Source organism: Medicago sativa, chromosome 1 (assembly GCF_051527215.1).
Source record: "Medicago sativa cultivar Bolivia chromosome 1, Bolivia_mono, whole genome shotgun sequence".
NCBI lineage: Eukaryota > Viridiplantae > Streptophyta > Magnoliopsida > Fabales > Fabaceae > Medicago > Medicago sativa.
In genome coordinates this window covers 92,081,365-92,093,063 of record NC_140749.1, presented here as the reverse complement: position 1 = coordinate 92,093,063, position 11,699 = coordinate 92,081,365, and the positions used below count along the sequence as shown (strand labels likewise).

Genomic DNA, 11,699 nt, shown 5'->3' with positions numbered 1-11,699 from the left:
TTTTTAGATACATATCTAGTCTTCATTGTAAACGAGATACATTAATTATTCAATGTACCTAAAAAAAGAATATTTTCTTATATATAGGACCAGAGGGAGTATTATATATTCCATCCAACACATTGACTAGGCCAACTATAGGTTTGGATTCCAGCCAGGGGGCATGACAGCCGTAATCCTTTTTATCATATTTCTCTTATTAATCGATAGTAGAGTTATTGCTACGTCGTAGCAATTGGATTGTTGCAAGTTTCAGCAAGTAAAATCGAGAATTGAAGTGTCAATTGGTGAGACTCCAATGCCTTAAATGCCTCTAGAATTTATTTTTTAACAAAAAGATTGAGAATATGAACAAAACTTATATACAGTTAGCAATTAGCATCAATAAGTGCTTTTACACAAACACACAAAAGTGCACAAACAGCAATTGTACAATATAAAAAGCCGAAACAAAGACTATAAGGCTCAAGGTAAAAATAAAATAGAATAAAATTGGTTTTGCCTTAAAAATAAAGTAGAATAATACATGTGCCCACAATAAACACCTATTATACAAAGCCATTAGGATCGGTCTAGAGGTTAGAGGCTGAGGTAGTATACATAACGTCCTAGGTTCAAACTTCCTTGCCTTCATCGTATGTAAAAATACCGCTATTATACAACATACAAAGAGAAGTATGAAGAAAAAAAGACTAAGATTCACAGTAATAATCACAATTTTAGGAACCACATTTATCCAGCTTAGTCATCTGTCTAAACACTTGCTGTGTAGAAGAACACCGTGATCCCAAATTTCAGTGTACCTATTCACATGACAGTACACAGAAAGTCAATTCCATGACAGGCAATCAAACTAAACGGTAAGTACAATATTCTTCAGTCATTTCACTACAGATGTCCGAAATTTTACCCAAAAAATAATGGTTAATAGTCAATAGATCTAAGTTATCATTTTCATTCACATGAAGTGTATCCTATATACTCCAATTGTAAAGTTTGAAAAGTTGCAAGATTAACATTTTGACATTTCAAATTGGTAGTGATAGAAGTTAAACACAAGTTTGTAAACAGGGGGATGCTTGACAAGGGCTTTGCCTCTTAAAAAACGCGAAGTATAATTAATTATGGGATCGAACCTCTATCATGGTTTATCATGGTTTGAAGTTGGTAGGAGCGAGGGTCATAGTTGAATCTAACTCCCAAACATCAATTAATCAACAAAGGATGCACCTATCTTTATCCAAGTTTTAACTTCCGCGAAGGAAATTCAGAGTTCTTGTCCAGAATTGATATCTGCCCTTTTGTTAATATTCTACGTGAATCTAATGAAGTACCAGATGGCTTTGACAAGTTGGTTTTAAGCTTAGATTCTTGTAGAAGAGTTTTCTATCTTGTGCCTAATTTTATATTTGTCGTCTTGATGGCAGTCGCTGCCTGGACCAAAATAATAAAATTACCTCAATTACAGACAACTATAACCAAGACTTTTCCCCCTGGATAAGGTTAGCCACATGGATCAATTGATTGCTATAAAGTCCTGCCATTTATCTCGACACCTCTCTTATTGATTCGGTCTGATGTTTTTTCTTTTGGCCTTCTTCTATCTCTAGGTATTGGACCATCCTCCATATCATCAATCTTTACTACTGATGCGTTTACAAGTCTTCTTCACACATATTCAACTAAGACTTTCTTTCCTACCAAGTAAAATTATTTATACGAATAAATGATGCCACAATGACTATCACACTAAAATTAATGTCCTGGATTGGTGGTCAAATTAAAGTTCAGGACTTGAGGTCCTTCAACAACACTTCTTTTTCCTCTCAAATGTCAATGTCATGTCTAACAGAAAGAAGACTTAAACGGTGGCTAATATAAGTTGTTTGGCGAAGAAATATAATCAGCATACTGAAAGATAATACACATGTGAACAAAAAGGGCAGCCCAGTGCACTAAAGCTCCCGCATACACAGGGTCCGGGAAGGGATCCACCATTTTGGTGTATTGTACGCAGCCTCACCCTGTTTTTTACACAAGAGGCTGTTTCCAGGACTTGATCCCGTGACCTTTCAGTCACGTGACAACAACTTTACCATTGCATCAAGGCTCCCCTCATAAAACACAGTGAACAACTCAACTAACTAAACTAACTGAGCTTTTACCTCTCTCCATTTGCATTCACACAAAAAAACTGGCCATGCCGCCATCCGTCTTTGAAATTGCCAAAGAAGGCATCACCAGACTTTGTGTAAAACCGCCCCTCTCCATTTGCCTTTCCCTTCCAGAAGTTTGCAAACCACCGATCACCAGTGTGAAAATAAAACCAACCCTACATAATTGATAAGCATCATTTACCTTCTTCTAGTGTTTTACCAAAGTAATAGTCAGTGCTCTCACACGCACATAAATTAGACGTTTCGGCTAAGAAAACCCCACATGGCCCATACAATAACAGTTGCTAGAAAACTTGCATACAGCAGTAATTTGAGTATTGGTACAACATATCAACGGAAAAATGATATTAAAATATAATTACTTATTGTTCATGTTGAGCTTTGACCAGAGTTAAATTTAAAAACGTACAAACCTTGCCGTGCATGACATCATCCCTCCACGATCCTTGAAACATATCTCCATTCTTGAAATAGAATGTTCCTGGACCTGATCTCTTGCCGCTGTGCCATAAACCATCATAGATATTTCCATCTCCAAGAACAAGACGCCCCTGGTTGTAGATTTTCATTTAACATAATTATTCTCTTCAGCTTGTTGGCCAAAAAAAGAGAAAAAGAATTTTGGAGTCTAGCTGGAATAAGCTCTGCTTGCTTTTATAAATTTGTAAGAATTTACCTTCCCTTCAGGCAGACCACCTTGGCATCGTCCCTTGTATCTTCCTCCCCTATATTGTATTTCCACAACAGGACTCCACTTTGTTGACAAATCACGTTCTGCCTCCTGTAAATATAAAGTCAAACCTAAAAAATTCTTACCACCTGGATTACAATATATTTTCAAAATTTACAATACAAAAATGAAAGTTTAAAACAAATGAATTAATTGCATAGTTCAACCTACTACTTTACAATTAAACTTTAACAAATCTCAATGGATCAGCGTCCACACTTCCTTTATTCTTAGTATAAAGAACTGTGTCATTTACATTGTCAGCTACAGAATTCATGCGTTTCTAGGATAACACTTTTTCCCACCAATATCATTAATAATACTGACAGAACATTGCTAATGTTCTCTCTTTCAGTAATATATGCATGAGCAATCATAAAAAAATTCAAGTCACTCTTACCAGCATAGATGCTGCACGAACAGACAGAACACCGTGCTTCTTTGGTTTGTTACTATTACCGTGTTTTGCCTTCAAAAATGAAGATGTAAATTCCATCACTGCTTCCACACCTGCCTCCGGCTCATGCTTTTTTGACATAAATGAGATTTCTAAACAGTCTTTCGACTCTTCGGAAGGCCTCACACCAACAGGAAGGTGGAATATGCTTAGGTTATCCACCATTGGTGTATCATCAGCTTCCCTTTCTTGGGCCCACTCTTTTGCCACTTCAAATCCAGGGCCCAGATTCCAGTTTCCAAGCTGCTCCCTAGGAAAAGCAGAGTCACCTAGTGCAAGTTGATTTGAACATGAACAATTAAACAGCAGATATAGAAATTATTCACAATTGTCAAGTGCACCAACACAGAAAAATAATTATCCATCTCTCAAAATTACCTTCTTCATTAACGGATTCATAAGGGATAGGACAATTAGAGGTGTCAAATAAATCTTCATTTTTTTCAGAATCCCTGTCATGTAATACAGGATAAAATTTGTTTAAAAAAGGAAGGAAAAAAAAGAGAGAAACTGCATGTAAGATAATGAAAGAAGATAGAGAGGAAACCTTGAAGCAGACAACTTTGAGCCGTTATTGCTCGTGTTTGGCTCCAACTCTGCGCAGTGTTTGTCAAATCTGTCATCTATAATACTGGGAGCAATCCTATTTTCCCCCTTATCAACGTTATAAGATCTCATTGTTTCATGAGAAGATACTGCATCCTCTTTCCCAGAGACAGTTTGTTGCTGACTATGTTTTCCCCAAAAGCCAAAAACAAGAGGAAAATGCAGGGCAAGTTTGGATAGTATACCACCACTCTGGGAAGGTTGTTGTACGGTTGAGCTGCTATAATCATATGAAGAGGGAAACCTGTCAAACATTCTTGGACGTATGGACCCCTAATACTTAACAAATCAAGAAAAACCTTGTCCCATTGCTTACATCTGATCTGGTTAATCATTACCATCAAAATTAACATACCACACTATCCAATGACCAAGAAGCAATGGTCTACTGAATGACAATTATTTTCAAAGGATAGTCAACAGCAAAATGTTATAAGAAATTTCCTCATAATCATCACACAAATTCATTCTTCTTAAGACCTGTTCACAGCCACTTAACAGACACTTGAAATTCTTTTGGTAATCCTATCTAAACACTCTTACGTTAAACCAACAGACACTTGAAATTCTTCTGTTAATCCTATCTAAACACTCTTACATTAAACCAATGATCAGATCCTTGTATATTGTCAATCACTTATTATTACCAGCAATTTCACTACCTTTAGTTCTGCAGGATTTTCAGATACCTGTTTTCCAAAATCTAGTACCTCAGTGCCAGTTTTATCGATTTAAAATCAGATTATACATCAATTTGACTTCAAAAAAACCCCCATCCCATTGATGCAAACCACAAGCGTAAAATCAGAAGGAAAAAAAAACTCCATCAAGGCCCGTATACAACATGAGGAAGAAACTTGAAGCTCGTATTTTTTTTTTGGAAAGCTCGTATTTGACAATAAGGCATGCATAATATATCAAAACTAGCATTTTACCAGCAAAAAGTTTTCTGAACTTTTATACTGATGCCGAGACTACAGAAAATTAGACAACATCCACGCATTTAACATTTGAGTCACGTCACATGTAGATAAATCATGCTTAGTGTCAATCGCACGGCAACATTAACAGTAAGAACTATTGCTGCTATCAAATTCAGTCATGAAAAAAGAGTTTACTAACAAGCATTCGTAACTTCAAGTGAGATAGATGATTACAAACAAAAGTCTCCTTCTCTTTGCAACAAAACAAAGATACTTACCTAAGTGTAAGGACAGTCGTGATCAGTAGGTTGGGCTCGACATCAGGCTCAAGTACTGTTGATATTATAATATCCCTCGTGTATTCTGTTGTTTGACGGAAAATACGCAGAAAGACTGCTATATCACTATCATTGATGGGCTCAGAACACGCAATAATGCATATGACTGCACTATTTGGATCCTGAAAAAACATGGCAATTATAATTTTATACAATGGAAGAGAAGGAATGAGAATCAGAAGAGTAAAAAGCTTAAGATCAAATACTCTTAAAAAATTATCTAAAACAAATGGCAGAGGAAATCATTCTGAAAAAGGGTCTACCAGCAATATGGTCATTTTATGCAAAAGAGAAAAAAATGCATTTGTGCAATCTGCAAACAAAGCAAAAATAACTAAAAAGTGTGAAAATTTAAGCTAGGCGATACCTTCAAAGAAACACCCAGGAAAGGACAATCAAATATAGACTGCAAAATTGAAGTTTTGATATTATAAGCAGCCCCAAATCCAATTCTGGCTTCTTTATAACACTCCAATATCTGTAAATAGTAAGACAGGTTTTAGAAAAAGTGAGTGCATTGATAATCAAGTTTGGTCCTATTTCAAGAAAGATATAAACAAACAGGGCTAATGGGGAAAATGTCTGAGAGAATCTTAGAACTTACTTTAATAATTTCTGAATTGCAGGTTTCTTTCATGCTATTATGCAATCTATCTATATATTTTCTGTGCATTTCCTGTAAAACATTCCATCTATAAGTCTTTAACCATATGCTATTTTTACACAAACAAAGAGCAAAAGAAATACTTCGAAATGAAACTTACAGATTTTAGAACAGATATGGCCATAATAGCTAGCAAAACAGCATCATTTGCAATCTTCATAGCCTCATCTAGAGTCAACAAGTCTTTTTTGAGAAGTGCGTCGATATCAATTTCTGTCTCATAAACAACAAAAGTGGGCAAATTTTCAAACTTTTTGTAGGCGTTTTGATGATCCTATTAAAAATAAATTATATTTTTCTTTCTTCTCTTATTCAACTTTTATCAGTTTAATTGACTGGAACTTTAAACCACTTCCAGCAACCACCCTTAGTCCCAATGATAGAAATCCATCCAATTACCATACCTTTCCAATTATTGTCACCATATGCATGTTAAACTTGAGAAACTCTTAAGAATGCCTTTTTTTTTTTGCATTACAAGCAGCGTGGTTGGTTGAAGTAAATGTACTGATAATTTATTTATTTTTAAGAATGCAGGAAATAAGTTATATATTTTTTAAAAAAAATGTATTGATAACTGTGTCCAAGTTTGAGTTTTTTCAGGCAATATGGATCGGAGTTCTTTTGTATGTGTGGCATGCAGGAAATATAATTCAAAAAGCATTCCTAAAATATGTAAAAAAAATTGATTTTTATCTAATAATTGGTTACTTCATACTTATAGGAAGGTCTTCAAAATCAGTCTCATGTGCCCAATTCTCATACTTTCTATGATTTCAAGCTGGTAAGCAAAGAAAATCTTGCAAAAGAGAATTTAGCCATGAAATTTATAAGGGTATTTATTTTATATGAAGTAAATAAAAATATATATTTCCCTCTGTTCTTCACTACATCATAAAGTCACTCCATAGTCCAGACCCATGGCCATGAGACTAACAAGCCCAACTGACACCTACCAAATATCAGATTGACAAGTATTGATTTTATAACTGATTCGCTTTCATATAATGTGTTACAACAACCACGCCTTATTCCACTAAGTGGGGTCGGCTACATGAATCAAACAACGCCATACTGTTTTATCATAAACCATATTTTTATCAAACGCATTAATCTATATATCCTTCTTGATAGTTTCTCTTATTGTTTTCCTAGGTCTTCATCTACCTCTAGTGATTTGACTCCCCTCCATTTGATCTACTCTCCTTACTACTGAATTCATAGGTCTTCACATATTGTGTTACCGGACAAAAAAAGACATTGAGCCAAACATCAGCAAGCTTCACCTTCAGACTTAGCACAGCCAAACATGATACGACAGCCTTTAATGAAGTTTTTAATCATCAACACAACTAAATCTTCTTTCAGAAAAAGAAAAAGTTGCAAAAATATGGCACATAGCTCACCAATAAGTAAATTAGTATTCTCCTTAAGTTTCCCCATCAAAGCTTTTACCTGAGAATTCATGACACGAATAATTATATCATGCGAACAAAAATGCTTGAATTACAAAACATAATTGATTAAACAAGGAAACTAAACCAATCATTAACTAAAAAAAAAATTTTAAGATGGTTAATAACATCTAGTAGCATTTTTTCAAAAAATCATAATTGATAAAATGTTGAGCTCACTGAATTATTCATCATATTGCACTGAGATATGTTTCAAATACTATCATAGAGATTGTTTTGAGGTTATGAGTTCTGATGCCATTACAGTAACAAAATAAATCATACAAAGCGTCATGCATACCTCATCTTTTCGTCTTAACCCTTCAAAGCTAAAAGGCTTCAAAACTATGGCAATTGTGAGTCCGTTTGTGGACCTTACAGTTTCAAAAATATCAAAAGCGACAGTGTGGTCTGATCCATATCCTGCACTAGCCACCTAAGGAAGAAAAACGGGGAATAACCAAAGGTCCATATTTAGACCACTTTCACGAATCATGGCTGGAAAAATACAACTTAGGCCATACATCCTAATTCATGTCAGTCAGCTTTACAGTATCTAACAATCCAAAAAGTCATGCATGCCTAAGAATTTCAGTTGAATAGAATAAAATATCTTTTCTACGGTAATGAACAGCAAATTTAAGTAGTTCAAGTGACTTATGTACTTCAAAGTTCAAACATCAGTTTAACATGATAAAGCAAACTACACTTGAGGTAACTTTATGGATGAAGATCGCCAATATTGAAACAAAGATTTTGCTACGAGAGTTTTAAGGAAAGGAATGTACAAACAAGGACAATGGTCTTTGAGCACGACTTCATAAATAGTGGGGCTTTGACGATTCCTGGGGAAGGTTCTGCAGAGATAATTAAATATCAGTTCCTTTAAACAACAGTATGTGACATATGAATGGATATTTGAACTAAATTTCATTTTTGAAACAAGACATTCCCCCTGTTTTTCTTTACTTATTTACTATTTTATTGAAACATTGTGATATACATAATGAATCTGTATTCTGGTTTGAGGTTTAAGCTTCATTTTTAGTAGTGAAATGCATATACAACGAAGAACAAGCGAAGAAGAATCATAGAAATGAGATGCAAACCTTGTTTAGTAGACCTCTGTTGTAATTGTGCTTCTTGTGAATCTTTCACAATGATATTCCTGTCACAAAGAGAACATCAACAATTATAATCTAATCTTACTAAATAGCGATTGCATGAAATTAGGTCTAGACTAGATGATTACCAAAAGCGCAGAGAAGACAGCTGAAATGGAGAATTCAAGCAGAAATCAATAACAGCGTCCTTTCTACCGCCAATTGCAATGACTTCAACCAAATCGGATTTCGCTTCTTCTCCGATATCAATTCCGCCGCTGTAACCGTTGGACAATGGAAGTTTGTCCTCCGTGCACATTGTGATGTGTAGAAACGGTTTTGAATTGCGATTGTGACGAAATCCATAATGGCAGTGACGAAGAAGAGAAAGAGAACATCGACATTGAAATTGAAATTGATTCAAGGTGAAATTAGAAATGGCTTTGAAGGTTGTGGGATGTGCAGTAAGCTCCATTTAGCGTTGCGTTGTTGTACAGGATAGATAAGGCTTCCTTCCATCAAGGAGGCTTAGCTAAGTTTTTTTTTTTTTTTTTTTTTTTTTTTTTTTTTTTAACTTTAAACTTGCATATACTCCCACCGTCTCTAAATTATAGTCGTTTAAGGTTTGTGCACGGTTATTAAGGAAATGATTAGTTGGGTTGATTTTGATAGTAAAATTAGTGTCATTTACTTAAACACCCTTATTAATTGTAGTTAGTAGAGTAGTTAAGTTTGATGAAATTCAATAAATAAGGGTATATTAATGAAAAAAATAATAAATGTTGTATTGATATTCTAAAGTGACAATTATTTTGAGAAAAAGAAAAAATGGTAAAGTGACAATTATTGTGAGACAGGGGGAGTATTATGTATTGTCTTACTAATTGAGTTAAGTTTACGAATACATTCTTTTATATGTTAAAAAAAAAAACTCTTTTATGCGATTCTAAACATATTTGTAATATCATCGTTAAAAGATGTGAAGGTTTAAGTGAAGTTTGAAATACGCTCGATATAAAAGGATCAAATGGAAAACATAATAAAGTTTAACGTGTAATGGTCATTTTGATTTTTAAATGTGTAACAAGTACTCCATCTGCTTTTAAATATAAGCAAAATTTACTTTTTAGGTTCATTCATTTAATGATGTACGTGGTTCATAATATGGACCACATACATCATTAAATGAATGAACCTAAAAAGTCAATTTTGCTTATATTTTGAAACGGATGGAGTAATTATTATAGTCTATGTATCAAAATTTCAAAATATTATTTGATTGTGCAATCTGTTAGTTAAGATCGTGTTTGACGTTATAATAGTCCTTCATTGTTTATGATAATACTTTTTATAATGAATGATATGACAATAAGAAAGTACCAATAAACATTAATATGACAATTAAGTAACTCTATTGAGACACCGATATGACAATATTAACAGAAGATTTTAACGCGAGAAATTATTTTGATTAACAAAGTTAATAATCAATGACTATTTTGAAATATTAATATATTCAAGGACTATTGTGATTACTCGTTACACATTCGGGACTCAAACGACTATTACCCCTAAAGTTTAACATATATTTGCCTAAAAAAACATATTATTACCTTCCTTTTCTTTTCAAATTTGTTTTTTTTAAGAGGCAAATTTGTTTTTTTTTCAATCAATAAAGCGAAATACATTACATCGTTACCACATTCAAACAAGTATATCCCGTTAACACAATATATATATATATACACACACACTTCCTCCATCCCATGTTATAAGCAAAAAAAAAAAAAATCACACTTATTAAGAAAACTAAAACATAGTAATTTGTAGCATAGTTTTTTGCGTTATCTTTGAAATATGTTTTATAGGAAGATGTAAAAACAATTTTCATTGATAGTTGATTATAGAGAAAATGAAAAAGAGAGCAAATTGAATGCACTTTGCATTTAATTTTCCTTTGGAAAGATAATTTTTTGAAAAAACATAATTAAATATGATAAAAGTTAATCTTTTTTACTTATAATTTAGGACGGAGGGAGTAGTCGTTTAAGGTTTGTGCACGGTTATTAAGGAAATGATTAGTTGGGTTGATTTTGATAGTAAAATTAGTGTCATTTACTTAAACACCCTTATTAATTGTAGTTAGTGGAGTAGATATATATAGACACACACACATTAGACTCTAACCCGTGCGATACACGGGTTTTGTAGAGTTTCATGTATAGTTATCAAATTGACTATATTATTAGAAACTTTTTTTTTTGGTAGTGGTCGGGGTATGAACCCCGGACCATGCGTATTTTATGCATTGTCCCAACCAACCGAGCTAAGTTCACGAGGACATATTATTAGAAACATTTAATGGAATACAATATTGTTTTAAAAAAACTAAAATGATTCATTAATTGACTATATAATGTATATATTCCATAAAAAAAAATAAAGAATAAAAATGAAATCAGACATATATATACATATATATATATATATATATATGTATATATTCCCTCATTTGAAATCAAACATATGTATTGCTTATAGAAATGCTATAAGTGACTATCTTGAAATAATGATTAATAACGTAGACAATTTGTCAAAAAGTTTAGTCATGCATTAAGGTTAGTGGGCGGGGTTTAGTGGGAAGTTATGATGTTGATAATAATAACCGTGTGGGTAGAAATTAATAGGTGGTTAGTGGGTTATGGATGATGTGATAGTGGGAAACGAAAAAGGGATTTAATGGTTTTTTTTAAAAGGGCGTTTGATATTTGATATTAATTAATGGAAACAAAATCAAACGAAGAAAATTGTTAGTGGCTTACTGGTCAAAATATTGAGAACTAGTCATTGTGTCTTGGGTTCAAATCATCCCTGCAAAGGCTTTTTTTTAATTTTTTCATTTTAATGAAAAAATGTCTTGGGTTCAAATCTCTGCAAAGACACGATATATACATCGCACAAGGAGCGTCAATTTTTGAAAGGGGTGGAAAAGAGTATTTTAAATTTTATTTGTCTGGTTAATTTTTTTTTTCCCCAAATTGAAGTTTTTTAGAATGGAGGGGAGGTAGACTATTACTAACTTGATTGCTTTAACAATTTTATGTTAAAACTCAAAATTATCCTTACTTAAATTTTAAAAGTTATCGCAACGTTTTGAAACATAAGGGGGGAAAACTGCATTTAAGTCAAAATTATAGCTGCAAATATAAACACATAAAATATGCAACAAACATAACATAGATATTTT

The 11,699-nt window shown here is 33.2% G+C and overlaps 1 protein-coding gene across 7 annotated transcripts; it reads right to left on the bottom strand.

The window, feature by feature from the left end:
* Positions 1–465: 465 nt before the first annotated feature.
* ARC3 (GTP binding protein) lies at positions 466–8,956 on the bottom strand. Of its 7 annotated transcripts, none has more exons than XM_085740689.1 (16): positions 8,602–8,956; positions 8,459–8,517; positions 8,142–8,206; positions 7,651–7,785; positions 7,302–7,350; positions 5,996–6,108; positions 5,836–5,907; positions 5,599–5,709; positions 5,172–5,353; positions 3,912–4,190; positions 3,743–3,816; positions 3,308–3,633; positions 2,854–2,958; positions 2,591–2,728; positions 2,166–2,332; positions 466–803 (listed from the first exon to the last, which is right to left on the bottom strand). In XM_085740689.1, the coding sequence occupies exons 1-16, from the start codon at positions 8,925–8,927 to the stop codon at positions 746–748; spliced, it is 2,259 nt and encodes a 752-aa protein (XP_085596815.1). In that variant the 5' UTR covers positions 8,928–8,956; the 3' UTR covers positions 466–745. The 7 variants fall into 7 exon arrangements, with proteins under 7 accessions (XP_085596815.1, XP_085596816.1, XP_085596817.1 ...); XM_085740690.1 differs by having other exon boundaries at positions 3,912–4,187; XM_085740691.1 differs by having other exon boundaries at positions 8,142–8,194.
* Positions 8,957–11,699: the final 2,743 nt, after the last annotated feature.

Bases quoted from the DNA above. Each gene is read 5' to 3' on its own strand.
- ARC3 (XM_085740689.1), bottom strand. From the start codon at position 8,927: ATGGAGCTTACTGCACATCCCACAACCTTCAAAGCCATTTCTAATTTC. The intron at 3,817-3,911 runs GTTTCCTCTCTA...ATTACATGACAG, and splicing joins TCAAAGTTGTCTGCTTCAAG to GGATTCTGAAAAAAATGAAG. The intron at 3,634-3,742 runs GTAATTTTGAGA...AACTTGCACTAG, and splicing joins TGAATCCGTTAATGAAGAAG to GTGACTCTGCTTTTCCTAGG.